Source organism: Hyperoodon ampullatus (genome assembly GCF_949752795.1).
Source record: "Hyperoodon ampullatus genome assembly, chromosome: 8".
NCBI classification, from domain to species: domain Eukaryota; kingdom Metazoa; phylum Chordata; class Mammalia; order Artiodactyla; family Ziphiidae; genus Hyperoodon; species Hyperoodon ampullatus.
Genome location: NC_136921.1, coordinates 11,948,745 through 11,973,646, shown reverse-complemented (window position 1 = coordinate 11,973,646; position 24,902 = coordinate 11,948,745). Strand labels below are relative to the sequence as shown.

The 24,902-nt window shown below is 38.8% G+C and overlaps 1 protein-coding gene across 2 annotated transcripts in view; it reads left to right on the top strand.

Moving 5' to 3' along the window:
• COL4A3 (collagen type IV alpha 3 chain) overlaps positions 1-24,902 on the top strand; it is a gene marked incomplete at both ends in the record, with an annotated part of 138,364 nt that overhangs the window by 76,518 nt on the left and 36,944 nt on the right. The window contains 18 exons of one of the 2 annotated variants that reach the window (XM_079710040.1): positions 394-420; positions 959-1,036; positions 2,842-2,904; positions 3,030-3,065; positions 4,818-4,859; positions 5,068-5,145; positions 7,063-7,125; positions 7,499-7,558; positions 8,527-8,571; positions 8,846-8,899; positions 9,805-9,846; positions 11,933-12,017; positions 13,450-13,485; positions 15,104-15,268; positions 19,105-19,197; positions 19,710-19,805; positions 23,295-23,365; positions 24,161-24,343. In XM_079710040.1, the coding sequence (XP_079566166.1) occupies positions 394-420; positions 959-1,036; positions 2,842-2,904; positions 3,030-3,065; positions 4,818-4,859; positions 5,068-5,145; positions 7,063-7,125; positions 7,499-7,558; positions 8,527-8,571; positions 8,846-8,899; positions 9,805-9,846; positions 11,933-12,017; positions 13,450-13,485; positions 15,104-15,268; positions 19,105-19,197; positions 19,710-19,805; positions 23,295-23,365; positions 24,161-24,343 (1,317 nt within the window). Of the gene's footprint in view, positions 1-393; positions 421-958; positions 1,037-2,841; positions 2,905-3,029; positions 3,066-4,817; positions 4,860-5,067; positions 5,146-7,062; positions 7,126-7,498; positions 7,559-8,526; positions 8,572-8,845; positions 8,900-9,804; positions 9,851-11,932; positions 12,018-13,449; positions 13,486-15,103; positions 15,269-19,104; positions 19,198-19,709; positions 19,806-23,294; positions 23,366-24,160; positions 24,344-24,902 lie in introns of both variants that reach the window. The other variant, XM_079710039.1, reaches the window with a different exon arrangement.

Here is a 24,902-nt window from a genome sequence, read left to right as displayed (position 1 = left end):
TGACAGATGGAGGGAGGACGTAGATGTGAGTGTAAGAAATATGTGAGAGATGAGGAGAGTGGGAAGTTTGCAGATGACATGAAAGATAGACAAGGCGGTATGGGGAGGGTGGATTTAGGAGGAGCCTTTGTTTAAATGAGAAAGACTTGAGCATGTTTAAAAGCCAGTGGGAGCAGATGTATATGTATAACTGATTCACTTTGTTATAAAGCAGAAACTAATTAAAAAACAAGACACCTTATTAAATATATATTTCTTACACACACACACAAAAAAAAAAAGCCAGTGGGAGGTATACAGCAGGGAGAGAAGGCGGAATAGCAGAAAGGACCAAGCAGGGATGCTGTGTATTTGATTTGCCTCTGGTTGCTAATATGCTTCTCCTTTTCCTAGGGTGCTGTTGGTTTGAAAGGAGAGAAAGTAAGTTATTTGTGTCATGTTATTATTGAAAAATCTCTAATTGTACATATGAAAGGGACTTCTATTAAACAATAAGACATAAGTACTTACAAATCAGATCTCATGATTAATTCAGAAATCATAGTAATTAGGACATATTTATTCCTATTGAACAACTTCTACTTCTTGTCATAAATATGTCTTCAGGAATACAAGTTTTGTATTCTTCTTTAGGAAAATAAGGTCTGGGAAAAGAGAGCTGAACTTATGCTCAGGGCCCCAAATTCTAGATGAGGAATTGCCACTCATTTTGGTGTCTTGGGAAATGGTCTGTTATTCTTGTGTCTTTCTTCCCTCCACAGTAAATGGTCAATTTTAGAAAATACGAAAATGCTTTAAATTCTTCAAAATGGAATAACTAAATAATCCTAAAGCATTTCTCTAAGTATATATCCTGAAAGCGCTTTTATCCTTGAAGCAGTATGACCTTGAATAACCATTTAAAGGAGTTTTGAAGATACAACATTGCTTATGCTTGATGAACTTCTTCATTTTCAAGGGGGCTCCTGCTGAAGGAGAAGGTGTAGCCCTTGATGGAAAAGGTGACCCTGGGTTGCCAGGAGCTCCAGGATTCCAGGTACGCACTTCAGAGAAGGTGCCTATCATTTTCGATCTCTTTCTGTCTCTCTCTTTCCACCTCTTTTTTCTTTTTCTTCTTCTCTCTCTCTCTTCTTCTCCCTCTATCTCTTTCTCACTCTCTTAAAAATATTTTTCATAGATATTCATCTCTTCTATTTACATATTTACCTCATTTTATTCTAACACATTCACCTCATTATAAGAAACTACATTTAGCTCATATAAAAAAGGTGATTTTGTACATATGTCTTTTAGCCTCTTCTTAAGTCTCAATCACCCAAGCTTTACTAAATCTAAGAAGGAGGCTTCAAGGAATGGTTGTGTTCCACTTACTTTGTATTTGTTGAAATCCAGGGTAAGATTGTATTACACATTGAATACAATTTAAAATTGTAATATTATGTAACAGTCCTATTGTAAAGTTTGCATGATAGTAATATTTTATTTAACTGCACCTTTCTCCTGTTGAATAGTTTGCTTTCTGATCTCTATGTATGTAGCCGGAGGGTGATCCAGAATAGATACAAGGAAACAGCTATTTGGTGGCTGTGTGTACTTTACTCTGTGATTCAGAAGGATCTTTTGATAATAAATTATTTGATTGGTATATGTTTTTGAAGGCCCTCAAAAAGCTTTCTTGCTGTAAAGAAGTAGGAAAAAATAAACACGACTTAGCCAAAAAAAGGGGGGGGGATCTTTTGACACTAACTTTCAGGTTAATTAATCAGAAATATTTTAACTTAATTCAGAAGTATATGTGGAAATTCCTGGGCAGAGATAGGAATTTGCCTAAGTGAGTCAAAGAGTTTGAGTTAAGGTTGTTGAACATCTATATGGTGAGCCATGGCAGCTAATGATGGGCTGCAAAACTAAAGAATGACACAGTTAGGAGCCATATAAGCTTTTGAGAAAAGATGCAGAATATGATGGCTCTTGTTTTTTTGCTTAGGAAGCATTTAGGGAGCCAGATGCTGAGGGCAGGGCATCTAGCAAGAGGAGAGAGTAGCAATCTGGGGCACGGATGTATCCCTTCAATGTGTATTGAGTGTTGGCCATGTACCACATTGTGCTACTGCTGAAAGTATAGCAGTGGGGCCTTCAGTCATACAAGAAATCCTTATTACGTGCCAAGTAGGTTCCAGGGGCTATTTAGGTGCTGGGGATACCACAGTGCACAAATCTCCAAAAATAGTTTAACAAAAATGTTTGCCCTCATGGCACATTCTAGAAGGAGAAAATATTTAAAAATGTAAATTATTAAGTAGATGTTGTATTAAATAGTAATAAATGCCAAGGAGAAAAATAATGCAGGGTTGGGGGATAGGAAGTGTCCAGATTAGAAGGAAGGTTGTGGCATTAGATCGGATGGGCAGGAAGGCCCCATGGAAAGGATAACATTTGAATAAAGATAAAAAAAGGGAGAGAAAGTGAGTTATAGAGATATCTGGGGAAAGAGGATTCTAGGCAGAGGCAGAGCAGGTGGAAGGGCCCAGAGGTAAGAGCGTGCTTGGAGAGGGAGAGAGAGAGAGAGAGGAAACATTTCTAAAAATTGTAAAACTCTTCTAAAGTAAAGCAACTGCTCTTGTCATTTTCCTGGAAATAGTACCATCAGGATGATTATGGTAGCCTGTTATCCATGGTAACACATGTTACACATGGCCTTTATTGAAATTAATTGCAGCCATACATAGGAAACATTAGGCTCTGATTTCTCTAAAATAGTTTGATGCATTTAACTAATGGACATCGTTCTTCAGTGAGAAGTAAATTTAAACTTATTCTAATTCTTCTCTTAATTTAAAGGGTTTGCCGGGCCTCCCAGGTTTTCCTGGACCTATTGGTCCACCTGGCCCTCCAGGATTCTTTGTGAGTATGAAGCCACCATTGCTGTAGACATCTTGACTAATAAAAGAATTATAGCCTAACATTTTAAACAGAGTTTCAGGCTTGATTCATTACCTGCTGTAATTTTAACTGGTGGATTTTTCTAGGGCTTTCCAGGAACCATGGGACCTCCAGGACCTAAGGTAGATGACAATTCATATGTTGTGTCAGCCAGAACATCCTAACCGATCTAAAAGCCAAACTCAGTCTGCTTCCACATGTGGGTCACTGCTGGGCACCCCTCTGGAACTCACAAGGATTCCCAGCAGGGAAGTGAGCATGGCTAGCAGCTCGGCACCTCCTACTTCCCTTCTCCCTGCACTTCAGTAACTGAATCTCTGATACAAAGCGTCTTAATTCAATTATAAGGAGCTCCTCATCAGGAAAAGGGCAAGGATTCCTACTCTTTATGTTTCCTGCAACACTTTACCTTCTATATTTTTTTACTGGGCTGCTTCCCAAAGCCAACCTGTTTATATACTAGTAAATTAAAATGACTATTCATGGACTCATTAAGCACGGTCCTGCATTTCTTTCTATTACAAAGGCCAACTGTTAGTATGGGGGAGGAAAAAAACTTTTTGTTCTATCTTCTTAGGTTCAGTAAGTGGGTTAACTGTGGGAAGAAAGTTTGATTTCATAGGCATGTGGAGACCTCACAGAAATGAAATAAAAACCCCAAAGAGGCAGTCAGACCCAGAGGCTTGTATACCATTTTAACAAAGGGTGATAAATTTGTGGAGGAGTGACAGGACAAAGGAACAGGCTTTTGAGCTTCAAGGGGCAGTGGATTGTGGAAAGGTCAATATATGGGGGAAACTAATGGAAGATAAGTGTCATTTCAGTAAAGTTTGTTTGTGCAGACTTAAGTTCATGTTGTCTCCAATGATGAGCTGTCTTCTCTTCCTGGTACAGGAGAGGGGAGGGTGACGCCTTCACAAAGGGAAATTCATGCCCTGTCTTGAGGCAGATGGGGGAGAGCAAGGAACTGTTATCTGCATTTGCTGTTTCTCACTTGCCTTCAGCTCAAAATAATTCTTCTGCCAAAGTGGTATATTTTGGGGTGGTGTATTCTGATCCCCTTCATTATTTTAAGTAAGAAAATGTTGAGCAGGGCTGAGCCCCACCAGGAAATTACTTACTGTCAGATAGCCTTTGTGTGTAGAGTACTTCCCAAGGTGCTTTCACATTTATTATTTCATTGATGTGTGTACACACACACACACACGTGCACACACATACATACCCTGTGAGATGAATAGTAATTGGCAGAGCTGAGGTTTAAAGTCTTCTGACTCCTCATCTTGAGCTTTTCTCTACAGCTTGTGGCCTAATTGGGGGAAAATCTGCAAACTCAAGAGCAGAAAAGCAAAGACACATTGGTTGAAATGATAGATTACTGAAGAGAGATGATTCACATTAGACTTATCTCATGTCACTAACTTACTAGTGAAGTCAGGTTGCTTGAATTCTATTCTTAGTTCTCTATTAAGTTTTGAATTTCAGAATCCTGAAGATCAGCTACACATCCCTCTTATTTTTAAGATGGGGAAACTAGGGCATCAGGAAGTTACCAGCCAGAGGAAGCAAAATTGGCTGGTGGCTGAGCCAGAAAAATGTCCTCCGAGCTGGGTTCCTTCCCCTGCCCCACACCATCTCATGTTATCACTTGCCCTATTAAGTAAACCCCTTAAGCTTTCTGTGCTTCAAGATCTCTACTTTTAAAAGAAACATGTTGCCACTCCACTCTAAGAAATAGCTAAAATAACTTTTACAATACTAACATTACAGTTAAAATATAAATGTTCAATTATAAACATTGAACCTTAATGGGTTTAGACTATACATTCATGTTCATTTTTAAAAAAATAATTTGGTTTTGTCTTTTCTTACAGGGTCACATGGGTGACAAAGTGATAGGACAAAAAGGAGAGCGGGTAATTTAAATTCTGTGGTTTATTTGTGGGCAAGATATTTTAAGTTCCCTAGCAATCAACTTACACAATTTATTCACTAAGTCACACTGAAACGAAAGTATTTCCTGTGTCTCAGGTTTCATTTGCTTTATCTTCTTAGGTAAGAACTAAAGAGGAAATGTAGATCTCTCAAGCTTAGTTTTTTATTCCTGAGTGTATTTGTCTTTAGGGTATGAAAGGATTAACAGGACCGCCCGGACCACCAGGAACAGTTATCGTGACACTAACCGGCCTGGTTAACAGAACGGTAACTCTTCAATTTTATTATTAGGGTCGTGCCTTCCCCTTTCTGGGATGAGGTCCTTTGATCCCTTACCTCTTCTATAAGCTCTGTCACCTAAGCCCAGCTCAGCCAACCTGGGCCTCTGGATTTTATTCCTTCTCCATATTTTACTCGAGAACTAGAAAACATGAAATGGGGAAGACACAAGGCAAGCCACTCCCACCATTCTCGAAGGAAGAGCCTAGATCGAATTTTGCTCACCCAGTATCCCCATCCCTCTCCTTGTTGCTAACATAGCGTGGGTATATGGTGAGTATTTTTGAATAAACAGTAGCAAAATGGTGTGTGGCTCTGATGCAGTTAGATAGCAATGACCTAAAGATAAGGGTAGAGCAATATCATAATCAAATGGGACATTTTTACCCTGCCATCATAACCCCAAGGCGGTGTGGCCCCCCCTCTCTTCAAGGACACTGTGACTCAGTATTTTGACATTATCACGTTCTTTTTGCTCCTACATTGGGGTAGCTAGAAGGACCAGAGGATGGAATTGAATCAAATGCTCAGAAGAAGTGCATCACAACATCATACACCACCAATCCTAGACACCAGGTTGATCCGGGAATGTCTGGGAAGGGGAATGGGGAGTGAGGGGGAAGCTAACAATTTTCTTGTGGATTAACTGAGAAATAAATATAAATCATCCTCCTTTAAACTTATGATTACTAGTTTCTAATAATAGCTTGATTGCAATATAATTCACATACCATAATTTTCACCCTTTTAAAGAATAAAATTCATGGGTTTTAATTATAATTAACTTTTAACAGCATTATTGAGATATAATTCACATGCCATAAAATTCACTTATATAGTGTACAATTCAGTGGCTATTAGTATATTCATAGAGCTGTGCAGCTATAACCATGTGCAATTTTAGAACATTTTCATCACCCCCAAAAGAAATCCCTTAATCATCTCTTTCCAATATAATTAATTTTTAATGATAGAAATTATCAAAACAAAACTAGAAGAGGTAAAACAGAACATGGTGAAGTTTTATATGGCCAAAATAATAACTCTCACTGAAGACTGGAAAAAAAATTGGCTGAGGAGAATAGCTGAACTTTTCAGAATTAATCAACAAAAATATATTTAATAAAGTCTAAAGCTTTATTGGCTGAAAATTGATGGGAAAAAATCTTATTTTAACAAAAGCAAGATCTGGAAGATTCGACCCAGGGGACAAAATTGAGTTATTTATAAAAATGATGCCCTCAGGAGGATATTCGCATTGGGAAAAAATTGTTTTTGAAAATTATATTTTCACAATATATGAATAAAATGTGATAAGGGCAAAACAAACCTAATTAATGAATTCAATCCTCATTGTAACATTTACTCAGAAAATAGTTGATCTCAGTGAAAGTAATTTCAGTATATTAAAAATGAAAGTAAACTACATTAGAAATGATCTAATTGTGCTTATAGAAAACTGATTCAAGAATTAAATTAATTTAATACAGTTTGATCTAAAGGATACTTTCATTTTTTTTTTTAAAAAAGAAAAGATTGTAAAAAGGATATATTGTACAGCACAGGGAATAGAGCCGATATTTTATAGTAACTATAAAAGGAGTATAATTATAAAAATCTTGAATCACTATATTGTACACCTGAAACTAATATAATATTGTAAATCAACTATACATCTGTTTAAAAAATAAATAAAATATAGCACACAAAATGTTTGTATATTGTTTCAGGGTGTTCCCAGGTATAAAATTCACAATGTGAAAATTGATAATGTGGTGTGTAAACAGGAGGTATATAAGTAGCTTGAAAATCCAATCCATTGAACAAATAGAGGACTTTTCCAAGTATAGTCAATAAAATCTTGTTTGATCTGTTGGTAATGACCTTAACTTGTTTTTGTGACAGGACCTCAAGGGGGAGAAGGGAGACCAGGGAGCCGTGGGCCGGTCTGGACGCCCTGGACCCTCAGTAGGTCACTAAGAATCATGTTGTTCCCTTAAAACAAAAAGTAGAACCTTAGAGCATATTTTGATATATGACCTACCTTTAAATCTTAATATTAACTAAAGCACGATAGTATTTTACTGCAGAGATCGTAAATACTAGAATTATTTTATGGCCACTTCTAGCTGAAACCCTGCACTGTTTTACATGCACCCAATGGCACCCATCTTATGAGTTATCTTCAGCATCTGTTTTTAAATTAATATTCGTAAATAAGATGTCCTTCTTAGATAACCCACCATTTCAAAAATTTTAACAGAAGGGAAAAGTTAATAAAAATCAATGTAAGTCAAAAATCAATAATTTACAAAACTTGACCTAACTCTCATAAATACAGGGGCCACCTGGAGAATCTTACAGATCAGAAAAAGGTGCTCCTGGAGAACCAGGCCCGCAGGTGAGTTTGGAAATTCAGTGTCATGTGCAACCTAAATTATTAAGTACTCAGGACTCTTGAGGTCGTGAATATAAGGTGCTTAAGTCAAACTAGCTTAGATTTTTTAAACTTTTTAAAAAAATTTGGGAGGTAGAATTTTTTTGTTCAAGTATCTGGGAAGTTCAAGGCTAAAACAAGCTTCAAGGACTTCTGAACCTGAAATGAAATGGGCAGGACTCTGTCCATTTCACTTCTGCTGCTCTCTGTGTATCAGCCTCATCCTCTTCTTTGACAAACGATCTTCATCCATATAGGGGGTGATGGGTAAAAAAAGAGGAGCATGTAGAAGCAACAGAGGCTCACTCTCCCACCCAGCTCTATTTTGCAAAGATTTAAACACATATATTGTTTAAAAACTCTAAAAATTATGCACTGGGAAAAGCATATTTTTTTCTAAGAAAAAATATTCAACTAATATGATTTTTAATTTTATCATGGAGGGTAAACACCATAATAGTTAATCCCAAAAGCCCTGTCTGTTTGAATGCTGCAAAATACCTTTTATACATATATTTAAATATAGGCACATCTGGAGTTCAGGGAATTGCCAACATCGCAAATGAATAGACTGTGAACACCTCCCTCTTTCTGGATTTTCTTGTTCGATTCTCTGCTCAGTGCTTCCTTGATTTTCCTTCTAAGCTTTGATGGGTAGTGTTAACTCTAGTTTAAGCTTAGCTCTTAATATCCTCTCCTTTTTCCAGTGACCCTCCCTAATTTCCCATTCTGACTGGCTTCTGCCTTCCCTGGCAAGAGAAGGTCATCACCTGTTCTGTGGTTAATAGTTTTTCCTTTTAATAAGTGGGAGAAACCTCAGTCAGGCTTTCTTGCCTAAGGTCAAGAGATGATCATATCATTTAAGTTTTTCATGTTTATTGAAATTACCCATGTTTATTAAGTTACGTGTTTTTGTTTTGTTTTTGTTTTAGGGAAAGCCTGGAAAAGATGGTGCCCCCGGTTTCCCTGGCACTGAGGTAAAGTTGTGACTTGGCCCATTAATATAGTGAAAGTGTCAGTCCTATTAGACAAAGAAGGGTTTTTGAGAGTCACTAAGTAGTTTTAAGCAAACAAAAAGCATATAGCTTTTAAAAATTATGTTTGAGAATCATAGTGTTACACCCTCACTGTGGAGAGAGGTCATCTGAGCACATTTTTTTTTCCCCGAAAGGAGTTTAAAGCATTTTGCTTCCTACAGAAGAAATTGATTATCAATGTGTCTTCTGACCTACGCTTTGCTGTTCTCCGCAGGGAGCCAAAGGCAGCAAGGGTTTCCCTGGGTTAAGGGGTGAAGATGGCATCAAGGTAATTCCCTTCCTAACATCTATATCTTCAGCTTTTTTAATTGGTTGGGTTTGGTCACCCTTTCCCCACACGTCCTGAAACTCGGTACAAGGAATTGGAATGAGAGCTCACTGAAACATCTTAGCATATTTGTTAAGAAGAAACAAGAGATGTGGCAACTATATTTGAACACTTGAAGGGGAAAGATGTTCCACCTGTCCTGTGTAGTAGAAGCTGACTTAGGACGAGTGAGATTTCAGGTCCCCACGAGGAAGAAGCTGGAAAGGACTTGCGATTGGAGGAAGCTTCAGGTCATCAGAGTTCAAGGGTAGGCTGGTCCCCGTGAGTCTCAACCTGGGTCACGATGTACTGAAAGGTCATCATCAGTTGACTGTGGACCGTATTCCACATCATTGTTTCTGACAACACGTCACAGATATTTTCAAATAGTTTTCAGATGTAGGTATATATGCAGATTCAAGATTTTTATCCTGTGTTAATATCGCTTCCAGTAGAATTCTGGAATGCCCTCTTGAGTAGGTAAGAAAGGAGGTTGATTATAGCTGGGACACCGGGAATTGCCTACAACCCACAGCCTGGTTTCCCTGTGCCTCTAGTCTGGGTGGGAACAGGGGAGCATGCAATGATGCAAACATCCTTTGAAGGCAGTGATATGGAAGAAACCTAGAGAACAGCAGCCACTTCTTCCAGACCTTGTAGATAAGATTCTTGACTCAGATATGGCCCTCCAGGAAGATAATCAAAAGTAGTATCCCTTTCATGTTAACTTGGTTTGTACATTTCATAGAAATAACATCAATTTTAGCATAGATTTGTTTAACTGTGCATTTTGGTTTCTAAGTATACTTAACATGTAAATACTTCTGATTAATGTGCTCATAATTTGTAACTGTCTTTCAACATAGGGGTGGAAAGGAGACATGGGCCCTCCAGGATTTCATGGTCCAGTAAGTGTAATTAAAGACCATTTTAATGTCATGCTTGATCAAGTCTTTCAAAATATCAAGGAAATTTTGAATCAGTGTCTCTTATTGACTGCTATGATAGAGATGACAGTATTTACTTTTTTATCAAACCGGGGCAAAAAAAATAGCTGTTGTCATTATTTGTCCATTTGATAATGGACAAGTATTTTTCTTTCGTCCTACTTGGTCCCTGGAATGCACTGGCAATGCCCATCCTGGGCTGTAGAGAAGAAAACCTTTGTCTAATCAGGCCTGGCCCAAGGTAAGTAATCCCTTGCCCTTAAGTAGGGTAGGAAGGCAGCAGAGGAGGACAGCTTGGGCAGCGGGGTGGCCTTCTCCAGCTGGGCCCCATTAAGACAGCCCTGCACTGTGAGGCAGCAGAAGCTCAGCCCTGGGTTTAATACAGGATCAGCAAAAACCAATGACCCCAGCCCAAGCTCCTTAGTGGCAGACTGTTTCCCCTCCCCGGCGTGGACATGGATTTGATGTCTGTCAGCTCCTGACTGCAGGGTGGCTACATTTTATACAGTGACTGTAGCTTAAGGAGATGAGTGAAAAAGACCCAGGCTCTGAGTTCTGGCATCTTCCTTTCCTGCCTCAAAAGACAGTGGTTCTCACATTCAGTGTGACTGTGCAGGTGTGACAGAAATCTCCTCCATGGTGGCAAAGGAGTCCCTGGGGAAGTGTGTGTGTGTGTTATTACAAACGCAGTTCTCAGACACTTCAGGCTAAGTAAGTCAACTCAGTAATCAGAGGAGGGTCCCAGAAATCAGCCTCTTTACACTACAAGCAAATGATTCAGATGGCAAGTAATCCCAAGATACTTTTGAGGGGTTGCTGGGAAAATAAAAGAGGCTATTTTGTGAAAGTACTTACTTGGAAGGTACTCACATGTCTTTATGGATTTTATGATGGAGGAGATTATTACATTATTAGTACTATTATTAGTAGTAATTTTTTGTTTTTACAAGCCTGCATCTGACATTAATTTATTTATTATTTATTTTTGCTGTGTTGGGTCCTCGTTTCTGCGCGAGGGCTTTCTCTAGTTGTGGCAAGCGGGGACGACTCTTCATCGCGGTGCGCTGGCCTCTCACTATCGCGGCCTCTCTTGTTGCGGAGCACAGGCTCCAGACGCGCAGGCTCAGTAGTTGTGGCTCACAGGCCCAGTTGCTCCGCGGCATGTGGGATCCTCCCAGACCAGGGCTCGAACCCGTGTCCCCTGCATTGGCAGGCGGATTCTCAACCACTTCACCACTAGGGAAGCCCAGTAGTAATTCTTTTTTGTGATTTTATACCTGCTTAACCACAAAGCTCTAGTTACCTATTCTTTAAACAAGTCAGTGAACTAATTGGCCCCATGCAGTGTATGAAAAAACTAAGTTTTTAAAAAGCTTTTGTCTTTCCATCTTCTTTCTATCTTCTTTTCTCATGCTCAATTCCACATAACTCTGCGGCTTCTGCTAACTTCAGAGGAAGTTCTGCTTTGGAAGTAGATGGTTAAGGAGACCAGCAGTAGGTCCACTGATCACTTCAGAAATACATAATAGTCCTGAGTCCTTGGACTGAGGAAACCTTTGTCTGAAGGCCAACAGTGTCCTGAAATTTAAAGAAACTATCAGTAAAGTATTTTTGATGTGTAGGTCCCAATATACTTTGAAATAAATTTAGTCCTCAGGACAAGCATTTTTAAAAAGTGAAATAGAATAGAATAAAAAATATCAGAGTTGATCATATGTTGTAAGAAGTCACTATTTTGTGAAACTTTAATTTCTGTATACATATTCACACATATATAGATATGTATATGTATATTTAAATGTGTGTATGTGATTTGGGCCACATCATAAAATGTATTTCTAATTGAAAGCCCATGAAATATATGATATCATGATACCAGGTTAACTTTTATTTTTAAATGTATCCATCCCATATACTTAACTGCCATATCCTTCTAACACATAAACCAAAAAAGTTTAGCCAAAAAAGAAGAAATTGAAGTAATTGCATTTGGCGAGCTGTCCATAAATAGCTGCCTTTTTCTTTATTAATTTCTTTTTCCTTTAAGACAGAATATTATGATGCATACCAGGAAAAGGGAGATGAAGGAATTCCAGGCCCACCAGGGCCCAAGGGAGCTCCTGGCCCACAGGGTGAGAATAAATTTCTTCCTAAAGTATTTGCTGATCATTCCATGTCTTTCTTTCAAGGCAAAATGTATAGCATGTGTTTACAGACCCAGAATTGGCAAGAGGAGAAGGGAGGTCTCCTAATGTTCATAGGTGGTGATATTTTTTCATGTTTCCTAATTTTCATAAGAAAATTCCATAGGTGGTACACAGTAGAAGGTAAATGAATTATCTTTATGTAGGAAAGCATAACATTCAAGTCTGGTAAGAAGACACAAACATGGCTGGAGAGAAGGAGGAGGGAGTGCCCGAAACCAGCAATCTCAGTGGGATACAAAAGAGAAAATGGAGTCCCTGAAGAGCTATGATTTGAGCAAATCCACACAAATAGTGACAAGAAGGAACTGAAGTCCTGGTTTTCTGACTTCCAGCATCATGAATTAAAGTCACATTTACTTATGTTCTATCCCTTTTGATAGATTGCAAAGATCTTGGCTAATAGCTCTTATCTCTTACTACACATTAAAATCCCAGGGACTGCTAAATAAGAACCATGTCCAGGTCCCATCCCTGTGATTCTGATTTAATTGCCTGGAGGAGGGCCTGGATACTGGCAGATCGTTAAAGCTCCCCAGGTTAAGTCTAATGTGCAACAGGATTAAGAACCACTGATCTAGGAAAATTATTGATGTAAATAAGATTTCAAAGAAGAATTTTACTTAAGAGAGGTAAAAGTCTCAGCGTACTTAAACAAATGGACAGATAAGTAATAGACATAGATTTTTAAAAATCTGACATGCTTACTATAAATCACTCATAAACATCAAAGAATTAGAGCCTTATCCAGTGTTACAGCTATAAGCGATCTGAGATGGATCCAGACCAAACCCATATTCTTGACAATTCCAGCTATTTGATATTCTGGCATCTGAATCATCCCAGCAAAATACCAAACACAGAGCAGACTCTTAGGAAGTGTCTTGTTGAATTATTTGAAGATGATAAAGTAGCATGATTTACTTTTTTAAAAAAATTGAAGTATAGTTGATTTACAATATTATATTGGTTTCAGGTGTACAACATAGTGATTCAATATTTTTGTAGATTATATTCCATGTAAAGTTATTACAAAAAATGGCTATATTTCTCTCTGCTGTACCATATATCCTTGCTGCTTATTTATTTTATACATAGTAGCTCATGTCCCTTATCCCCTACCCCTGTCTCTCTTCCCTCCCCCCTTTTGAGTGCTAGGCATCTAAGATGAACTTAGTTTCTTCTTTACAGTTTGTTTAAATGAGTGAAGTTTTCTCATATTTACCTATGTGAGAGTGGAGAAAAAGTATGAAAAATGTATTATTATGTTATTATTATATTGTCATCCAAGATTTCAATAACCGGGGGGAGGGAATATTTACATCTTTGTAAACAATTAATTGCTATTATGTATTCACAGGTCCCAGTGGTCCCCCCGGAGCCCCTGGAAGTCCTGGTATGTACATGTTTCTCAGGATACCAATACAAACGCTATTAAATGGAAAACACACTGCTCTCTAGTGAGTCTACAGTATTTACATAAGACAAATGTTTCATTAATTGATATACAAGTGTTTCCAACTTCTTAATCGTAAACTTTGTGACCTGCAGGGGAAAAGGGAGTGGAAACTGGGAAACTGACACAAAGTCATAGAGAAATGCTCTTTTTTACTTCTCAGTAGTTTTAACTAAGTGTAAGATGGTAACTTCAGTGTCAGGAGTAGAAAGCTTGAAACTCAGACGAGACACAGAGCTAGAAAAACAATAATTTTATGGCAACTAGGCTGCTTAAAATGATAGTTTTCATAGTGTATCACAAGTTGCCTAAAGACACATAGATGACAGCTTTTGTGTAAAGTTTTAATTTTTAATATATATTGTTTGTGGTACATAGACAATTCTGTGAAGTGGAAAAATATCCATGAGTCATTAGAGTGGTTGCCTCTTGAGAGAGGAAGAAGAATAGGATCAAGGATGGTTAAAGATTAACCACAGTAGCCTCAGTTATAACTGTCATACTGTAATGTGTCATTTTGTAAAGGCGACAAAACTAAGAACAAAATAGCAAAGATTTGGTAAGCCCTGCCATTGATTATATTTTTCTCTGTACTATGCTGTATATTTAAACTGTTTCATAATTTTGAAAATGAATTAAAATTAAACAGACCGAAGAACTACATGTATATTATAATCCTATTGCAAAAGAAAAAGAAAAATGGATAAATATTATGTGTTCTTGCATATGCGTGGAAAAATATATACCAAACTCTTAACAGCAGGTATTTCTTGAAGTTGAAATGATGCAAAAGGGGATTTTAAAGGTCTGACCAAATATTAAGAAAGACTTCCTTCCAAGTAATGAATAGGATGGTTTAAAAAGCCAGCAAGTGAAAATTAAAAAGCTCTCAAACAGATGTCAATCCAAAGGATTATTAGCCTTTAGGCCAAAATCTTCATGCTCAATAATCAGAAATAATCGGATATTACCCCCACTGGTTTCTCAGCAGAGATTCTTAACTATGAGGCAGAGATTTGAGACAGCCCTTCTCACATCCGGGTCATTTTAGGAGGGACAGAGGAAGGGGGTTTTGTATCACCTGGCATGGCTTCTCCCCCAGGAGATGCCTGCCTCCCCCAGGGTACCCTTTAATATAACTAAGACGATTGGCAAGAATAAAGTCCAATTACAGTTTTCCCTCTTTCTCATTTGAGACACTGAAAGATAGGCATTTTCTAGTCTCTAATAAAAAAAATTATAAAATAACATATACTGAAGAATTTCTCCTGAAGTCCTTTTGAATCAAGAGACTACAGTGCATCCCAACCTCTGTTTCAGCCCCTTGTAGTAAGTCACATAAATTACCTTCTTGGAATGGAACAGTCTCAGCTCTGCTGTATTGTGATAGTTTAACAAGGCCACAGATAAGGGACATCAGATAATTCACTTTTATATGCTCTATATACTTTTCAACTGTATAACTTTTATAAGAATATATCACTTTTTGCAATTGAAAAACAAATGTATATTAATCAGGGAAACATCTAAAAAACAATAAATGATTATTTTCTCCAAGGGTCATCAAGGCCTGGCCTCCAAGGAGCCCCTGGAGTACCAGGAGTAAAAGGAAGTAAAGGGGAGCGAGGACCCCCAGGAAAGAGCACAGCGGGGCTTCCCGGGTCCCCTGGCTATCCTGGTTCACCAGGCCCTACAGGGTTGCCAGGACCTCCAGGACCACCAGGTAAAGATGCCCTTTTGCGTACGTTGCCCGGTGACAGAGATGTGCCCATCGGGGGCGATGAACCTTACATGCAGCTTGGCCATCAGTGTGGACCATAGGAGTTATGTTTCCACTGGAGTTTCATTTTATTAGCTATCTGTGGAAGCAGCTACGGTGGCGGGGCTACTTTGCAAGCACAGCCCAGTGTCAGCCTGAGTTCCCACAGAGGGTGGAGCAGGAAACAGGGACAAGGGGAGAGAAGCAGGGGAGGAATGACCATTATCAAGTTGGCCTAGGCCAAGCTCAACTGCTCATTCAGTCCCTGGAGACTATCTTCCAAGAAGCTGTATAACTTTGCCTCAGGATAATCTTTCCTGGGGGGACAAAGAGGCAAGAATTTCCCCACCAGCCCCTATTTCACATGGGTCAAAGTTGTGCCCCACAGGATGGGACTAACACCCTACCATCCCCACCCACATCCCCCCACAGACACACACTTCCAGGCTGTGTTGGCATGGCTCCTGGGGCATCCCGTGGCTTGTCATCAGCAGGGAAGCCCCAGGACAGGAGGCTAGAGGTGTGCAACATGGACCAAGGCAAGATGCTGCCAGGCAAAGTGGGTCAGAAACCACAGAGCTGCAGCCCAGAGGCTCTGAAGCAGTACCTGGAAGTTCTGATGAAGTTATCCTTTTCTCTCCATCCCCTGATAGAGCCACTTAGTATTCTATGTGTGGCTGATAGGTATATAGAACCTCAGGAACATACAGATCGCTCTATATATTTTTAAATGCCTTTCCTAGTAGGTTCCTGGGAGGTCTTGTGTTTTATACCCAACCCTCCTACTAGCCTTAAGAATCTTCCATGCGTCAGTGATCTTTTTAAGAAAGGAAGAAACATTATTTATAGACAATATAATTATAAACATAAAAAATTAAAAAGAATAATCTGGAAAACTCTTAGTATTAATAAAATAATTCAGTTAAGTGTCTAGTTATATGAGCAATATTAAAAATAGAGGGAGTTCCCTGGTGTTCTAGTAGTTAGGATTCGGCACTTTCACTGCCATGGCCGGGGTTCAATCCCTGGTCGGGGAACTAAGATCCCAGAAGCAGCACATCATGGCCTAAATAAATAAATAAAAGCTTTCCTTTAGGCTAACAACAATGAAAGAAATTATCCTATTAATAGAAGACAATGTCTAAGAACAAGCTGTTAAGCTAAGGAGTGGATCTATGTGGAAAACTAAGCAAAGCAAAACTCAACAAAAGTACTTTACTGTATAACAGGGATTTGAACAACTTCTAGCCCTCCAAGTCTTTTTCCAGGTGTAGGTTTTGTGTCCTCATTTTATCGATGACAAACCTGATATGCACAGCTCATGAAGCTCAGGAATGTTCAAATCAGGATCTGGCCCCCAGGGCACCTGCAGTAGAACAGCTCCCTCTCCAAAGGCACCATGCTCCCTCGCCCTTCAGAGACTGTTCTTGTTTCTTACCCTTTCTTCTCTAAGCAACACCTGTCTGTCCTTCCTGTTGGGGCTTCAAAGTCCTGCAGAAAGTTTTCACTGAGCCCACCTACCTCTTATAACACTCAAGTTTATCCTGATCATAGAATTTTCCACATTGCTTGTCTGAGTCAGTTTCCCCTATAAGACTCAAAGCTCTTTGAGGTCAGGGAGTGTCTCATTTACTCTGTGAAGCCCAGCTTACAGCATGGGGGCTGGAACATTGTAGGTACTCAAATATTTGTTGAATTAAATATGAAATGAATATGAAAATGTATAAGTATCTACAAATGTATAAATGTATACATGAGTCTACGTTAAGTATAAAAGCTCCATAATATTTTACTTTTTTTTCTATTTTTAAAATTCAGTTTGTTTTATTGAAGTATAATTGATGTACAACATTATATTAGTTTCAGGGGTACAACATATTGTTTCAATATTTGTATATATTATGAAATGATCATCACAGTGTCTAGTTAGTGTCTGTCACCATACGTAAAGTTTTTCTCTTGTGATGAGAACTTCTAAGACCTATTCTCTTAGCAACTTTCAAATATGCAATACAGTATTATTAACTATAGTCACCATGCTGTATATTTCATCCCTATGATGTATTTGTTTTATAAGTGGAAGTAGATTTTACTGTTCAGAGATAACTACCCATTCAACTTAAAGACACAGATAACTGGATCACAAAATAAGCATTCTTTTCAAAATGGAACAGACATAATATAACACATACATATTCCATCCAAATTAAACGTTTCCACTGTTACCTGTTGCTCTGAAATTTGGGGAAGCTATAGGTACTGTTTGTACATATTTAGTTTCATCAGCATTGCCTTCAACCTGTATTGGAAATGGCAAGACCAAAAATTAGATCATGGAACACAACAGTTTGAGAGAATTAACTATTGACTGTACCATTGTAATAGCAGATGTATGTGGAAGACTGGGAGCAGCTTTCTTGAAAAGCTGCTTTAAGAATGACAAACTCAGGCTTCCCTGGTGGCGCAGTGGTTGAGAGTCTGCCTGCCGATTCAGGGGACACGGGTTCGTGCCCTGGTCCGGGAAGATCCCACATGCCGTGGAGCGGCTGGGCCTGCGCATCCAGAGCCTGTGCTCCGCAACGGGAGAGGCCACAACAGTGAGAGGCCCATGTACCGCAAAAAAAAAGAATGACAAACTCTACCATATAATCCAATAATCCCACTCCTGGGCATATATCCAGAAAAGATGAAAACTCTAATTTGAAAAGATATATGCACCCCAATGTTCATAGCAGCCCTATTTACAATAGCCAAGACAAGGAAGCAACCTAAATGTCCATTGACAAATGAATGGATAAAGAAGATATGGTGTGTGTGTATATATATATATATAAATATATATATAATGGAATATTACCCAGCCATAAAAAAATAATTCAATAATGCCATTTGCAGTGATATGGATGGACCTAGAGATTATCATACAGGTGAAGTAAGTCAGACAGAGAAAGATAAATATCATATGATATCACTTATATGTGGAATCTAAAAATCATGATACAAATGAACTTATTTATAAAACAGAAATAGACTCACAGACATAGAAAACAAACTTACAGTTACCAAAGGGGAAAGGAGGGGGTGAGGGATGAATTGGGAATTTGGGATTCACAGATACACACACTACTATGTATAAGACAGATAAACAACAAGGACCTCCTGTATAGCACAGGGAACTGTATTCAATATCTTGTAATAACTTATAATGGAAAAGAATCTGAAGAATATATATATATATATACATATATATGTAAAACTGAATCACTTTGCTATACACCTGAAACATTGTAAATCACCTATACTTCAATAAAAAAATTTTTTTTAAAAGAATGACAAACTCTGTTGATGTGAATAAGCAATGAGGAGAAAACAGATGATGCCCAAGTCAGAATCCATTTTTGCATTCGGTATAGATGAAACATCTACAGTCTGTCAGGAAAATACAGTGTATCGGAGATACACAGAAGAATGAGATCTGGCCTTTTGCCTAAAGATGCTAAAGGGATAGTCTTGGAATAATTGAAAACAACTGAATAAGATAGCATGGGTTGATCATGTGCCAATAAATACCATCTACTGAGCTTTCAAAGAACCACTGCTTCCTTATTAAAAATATCACATGTGTAATGTGAAAGGAAAAGCTGGTCAGTCTTTTCAGTTGCGGACAACCTTCACAAGACTCAGCTTCCGAAACAGAGATGGGGAAATGCATATAAAATAAAGACATTACTAAAACACTTGCTAATTGAAGAAAATACTTAAAGAAATAACAAACTAGCTTTGGTGTTTTCTCTTTGTAGGTGGTATTGTTTTTCGCAGAGGTCCACCTGGAGACGGTGGACTTCCAGGCCATACAGGGTCTCCAGGAATCCCAGGAGTCGATGGGCCCAAAGGTTGGTTCAATCAGTGATGTTTCTCAACTAGAATAAGCCATTCTCATCATCTTTATTATCACTGATTTTATATTTCCCTGAGACAACAATGACCCCAAAATAGCAGACAGTCAGAGATGGCTTCTTTTCCAAAAGGATTACCTAATGGTATTTATTTATCTGGAAATGAATCATTTATTTAGCAATAAATCATTGGCTGTGCAATAAATCATTGGCTCTTCCTAGAATGTGGCTTGTAGCCTGCACTCAAGGAGAGAAACACTGAAATAGTAAATATTTAATACTAGGCTCTTGGGATTTCCTCTCTCAGAATGCAAAAAATAAGCTCAGATAAAGTAAGCAGGTATAATAGGTGAATGATGTTTTTATTAATATGTACAATGTCCTAAATGATTTTCACTACATGAAAAATAATTTTAGACATAACAAATGATTGTGTGGTTGGAAAATATCTGTCCTTTCTAAGGACTCGGCATGGGTTTGTGAGTGATGCAAGTGTGTTCTCATTGCAGGGGAGCCAGGCCTTTTGTGCACACAGTGTCCTTATGTCCCAGGGCCTCCAGGCCCCCCAGGATTGCCGGGGTTAGATGGCGTAAAAGGATTCCCAGGTACAGACAATTTGCACACACGTATCTTTTCAAGTACCGAAAGGGTCGATTCACTGGGCAGGAAAAAAAGGCATCATACTGCTAGATGTCAGGATATGAATTTGGAGGGAGACTTTCAAAAACACACTGTGTTAACATAAAGTAAGCCAAAAATCTCATAAAAGCTGGCATTTCCCCTTATTCCGTCTTAGTTGCTGAACTCTAGCAAACCACTGTGTTATCCAGGAATTGTAAACTCACTTTTCTACAGGGAACTAGCTGGTAACTTGGAGGAGTGAAGCAGCCATACCAAACACACACCACTTTTTTCTTCCATAAAGAAATAAGCCCCCCGGGCTTCCCTGGTGGCGCAGTGGTTGAGAGTCTGCCTGCCGATGCAGGGGACACAGATTCGTGCCCCGGTCTGGGAAGATCCCACATGCCGCGGAGCGGCTGGGCCCGTGAGCCATGGCCTCTGAGCCTGAGCGTCCGGAGCCTGTGCTCCTCAACGGGAGAGGCCACAACAGTGAGAGGCCTGCGTACTACAAAAAAAAAAAAAAAAAAAAAATGAAATAAGCCCCTGGGACTTCCCTGGCAGTCCAGTGGTTAAGACTCTGGGCTTCCACTGCAGGGGGTGAGGGTTCGATCCCTGGTTGGGGAATTAAGATCCTGCAGGCTGAGAGACGTGGCCAAAAAAAAAAAAAAAAAAAAAAAAAAAAAAAATGAAAGAAACTGTCTCCCATTCTTTTTTTCAAGAGACATGACCCTTCTCAGTCTAATTTTTCATGTCCCCCCTTTTGATATCATCATGGGCACATGCACTATTTCACATTATTCTTAACCGTACAAGCACGATAACAAAGTCCACCAATGGCCCCAGTGCCGGGGAAGATAAGGAGTGGTGAGACTGCAGTAAACTGAAGGGGCTACGCAGTAAGTGGGAAGGTGCCATCAGGCACTCAACTCCGGCCTGTTGTTACTTGGCAGCCTTTTAGGCTCTGTGCTAATAAATCTTCCAATTTTTCATGGGAAGAATAAAATTGGGATTGTTTATCTGAAATCTCATGTTTTAAAAAAATATTAGCTGTCAACTTTTGAAGGAAAAAACATTTCATAGGCCAATATCCTGAGAGCTAAATAAAGCATATGTCGCTTCCCTTGTCAACCTCTGTGCCAGACCAGAACTCTGCACCTCAGCACTGTTGCTCCAGGCTGTCTCTGCCTCTGCTCTCCTACCTTCCCCTTCCCTGGTCATAGAAATGACCATGGACAAAGCCTTGAAGTAGAAAACGTTTCTATTTTATTCCTCTGCCCCTGTGCCACTCTGCTGGCTCCCCAGGGCCTTCACGTGGTATCACACACCATCTAGGTTCTGCCATTAGCACCTTGGTCTATAGACACCATCCTCAAATGATTTCTCATTAACTAATAAGAGCTCTCAAGTTACAGAGCCCTTGCTCAGTGCCCTGGGCATGGTTCTAGATGTCTTCTGTGCCTCCATCCCTTATTCCTCATGTCAACCCTAGAGCTAAGTGTTACATTAACCCCATTTAACAGATGAGGAAGCTGAGGCATCAGGCGACATAGCGAATAAGTGGTAGAGCCTGACTCCAATCCAGACACTCTCCTCTAGAGACATGTTCCTGCCTTCTACACTGGCACCCCTTAATTGCTGCACCAGGCACTGCCCTTTGAGCCAAGTTAATCCAAAGCTCTACCTTTGGAGCTAAGAGCTAAAAGCTCTACCTTTGGAGATAAGAGCATGTTTGCAGTAGACATTTGCATTGACACAGGGTCTTCGGGGAGGCTTGGTCTCAGTCCAAAGAAGAAAGGCTTATGGTGGCAGCTACGAGCACTGTGGCCAGCCAGTAGAGGACATGCATTAGGGCAGGGATCCTCTGTCACCCTCAAATCCTACACACTTCTTCATGAAGGCCTTGGTTACTTTGCAGTCACTGCCCCCTGACTCCCTGAGACAAGCCTGACAGGAAAGGATGGGGCAAAGAACAGGGGGAAGTGTTTTTCATACAGCTCCTATTTGATGCCCAAGTCTCTGGGGGAAATGTTAAAACAAAAACTAAAAGGAAGGGAGGAAGGTAAAGAACAAAAGGAAAGCCATCATAATTTTCCTACATCCCCAGAGTGATCTCTGGCCCAAGGCTAGTGATGCAGGCGGGCAGCTCACTGCTGTTAACCAACCAGTCGCATTGCTGTATTTTCCTTGGTTTTCCTACATTTGAGGTACTACAGGTATAGCTCAAAGAGATACATAAGCAGTAAAACTGTTTGGATTACTATACAAAAAATTCTCCTGGCTTAAATCTTTCAAAAAAATCTGAATAAACATTTGTTAATAAACTGACCTGAGATCCATCCAAAATGTCCTCTAAAGGAATCCTCTTTACAGAGATATTTAAATAGAGGAAGTATAAAATAATACAGTAAAATGCAATTTGGCAACTGATATACAAAGCCTCAGAAAGATTTGTACCTGTTTGGACCTGCAGTTACACTTTTAGCAATTTATTGTAAAGGAAATCTTTGGCTAAATTTGCAGAACTAGGGCTTCCCTGGTGGCGCAGTGGTTGGGAGTCTGCCTGCCGATGAAGGGGACACGGGTTCGTGCCCCTGTCCGGGAAGATCCCACATGCCGCGGAGTGGCTGGGCCCGTGAGCCGTGGCCGCTGAGCCTGCGCGTCCGGAGCCTGTGCTCCGCAACGGGAGAGGCCACAACAGTGAGAGGCCCACATACCGAAAAAAAAAAAATGTGCAGAACTAAATATCCAGAGGTATTTATCATAGCATTGTTTACAGCAACTAAAGTTGAATAAGACAATCTAAATATCTGAAAATAGCTGTTAGCTGAATGAATGATGGTTCACATATACAATAGGCTACCATGCAGCCATTTAAAGGGAAGCTATAAGTCCATATTTATTGACATATGTACACTATGATTCCAAAAATGTGTATTATGAGTCCGATGCATTTATGGATATAAAATTTTATGAGTAATGCACATGAAAATTTTAGCAAATATTGTCTTCTGGTGGTAGATTTATGTGTGATTTTTTTTGAATTTTATTTTATTTTATTTTTATACAGCAGGTTCTTATTAGTTATCTATTTTATACATATTAGTGTATATATGTCAATTCCAGTCTCCCAATTCATCACACCACTACCGCCCCCATATGTGTGATTTTTATTCTTTTCTTTCTGTACAATTTTTTTTACAATGAACACCCATTACTTTTATCATTAGAAGAAATAAATGTGTCTCCTTAAAATTATAAAGACAAGAATTTTATGAAGCTAAAATTTAAGAGTTCTTGTTTTGAATGTTATCTCTTATTCCAGTTATTTACTCCCATTCTTACCTTGCACTGTGTGTTTTAATAAAGAAATTTTCTTTCTTCAGAAGAAAACATCCTATTTTCTTCACATACTGCATTACCCTGGCTATTCAGAGTTTGTCTTCAATGTATACTTAATAATTTACTGCTTTCAGGAGGACAGGGGGCAGCTGGCATTAAAGGAATCCCAGGGTCCCCAGGAAGCTCTGGTCTTCCAGGATTTCCGGTAAGATTTCATGGTTTTAAAGCTTTATTTAGTTTCAGTTTGGAAAATGGAGCACTCTGGAAATATGGTTGCACCCCATATAGGTTGTCATTTTGGTGCCTGGCAAGGAGCACTTAATAGTAAAGCACTTAGTAGATACTTGTTGATTGAATGAATAAATGAATGATGTGCAAAAGAATAAGTGAATGAATTAATGAATTTATAATCATTTCAAATGGTATCAGAGACAGAAAGCTGATCAGTGGCTGCCTGGGGCTGAGGCTGGGAACAGGGATGGACTGAAAATAGATTTGAGGGAATTTGGAGGAGTGGTGGAAACGTCTTAACACTGGATTGTGGGGATCGTGGCATGAATGTGTAAATTTACTAAAAATCATTGAATTGTATTCTTACAAAAGATTCATTTTATAATATGTAAATTATCCATCAATAAAGTTGTTAAAAAATTTAAATCAGAAAGTTATACTTGGATAAATATATTTAAATCAAATTATCCATAGATGCATATTGAAATTTACCAATATTCTAACATAATCTGAATTATGATGAAGGTTGTATCATATTGAATTATATTATTGTATATATATTGCATTGAATTACACTAACTGAATTTTTTTTATAGTTTTGGAAGAAAAAATAAAGCCAAAAAGCTTGAAATTTTACTTATGGGCCAAAGAAAGGGTCTGGAAAAAAATTTGTGTTCATTAAAATTGAAAAGTTCGTATTGACATTTTTTAATATTGACACAAGAACTGTACCCAAATGCAAGGTAGACTCATTTTTGTACCACCCTAGGGATTCCCGGGTGCTCAGGGTCATCCAGGACTTAAAGGAGAAAAAGGTGAAGCACCTCAGCCAGAGAGACAAGTGGGTGCCCCAGGGGATCCAGGGCTCCGAGGACGTCCTGGAAGAAAGGGCTTGGATGGAATTCCTGGAGCTCCGGGAGTAAAAGGATTACCAGGACCTAAGGGAGAACCGGTTGGTATCTAGCAACTTTTTTCAAATTACCCTCCCTCTGATGAAGGGCTCTAAAGTTAAGACATCAGATGATTTCTTTTCAAAAAATTGTTGGCCGTTCAGCACAGTTCATCCCTCTAACAGCAGGATGAGGCATCTTCAAATGAGCAGTAATAACCCGAACAAATATTTAGAGTATTTTGACAAAATAAATAGCACTCCATGGTTTTTTTAGCCCATAGAAAATTCTACATTGATAATGACCTTGTTTCATACACAAGTTACAATTCCACATTTGTATCAAATGAGTTTATAGGGAAGTTCAGAAAATGATTAATAATGGAAAGTTTTAGTCAACATTTTGGGGACAATGTTCATTCTTTTAAGTAAAAATAAATGCATAAGAGGACAAAATATTTAGGGTTTTGTCATTTGGGTAAATGTTTTGTCATTTACCATATTTAATTTTATATAATTCTGTCTCTTTTCATGGGATGGAATCTCTCACACGTTGAAGTGAGAGGTTCCTACCAGGATCTTTTTTTTTTTAACATCTTTATTGGAGTATAATTGCTTTACA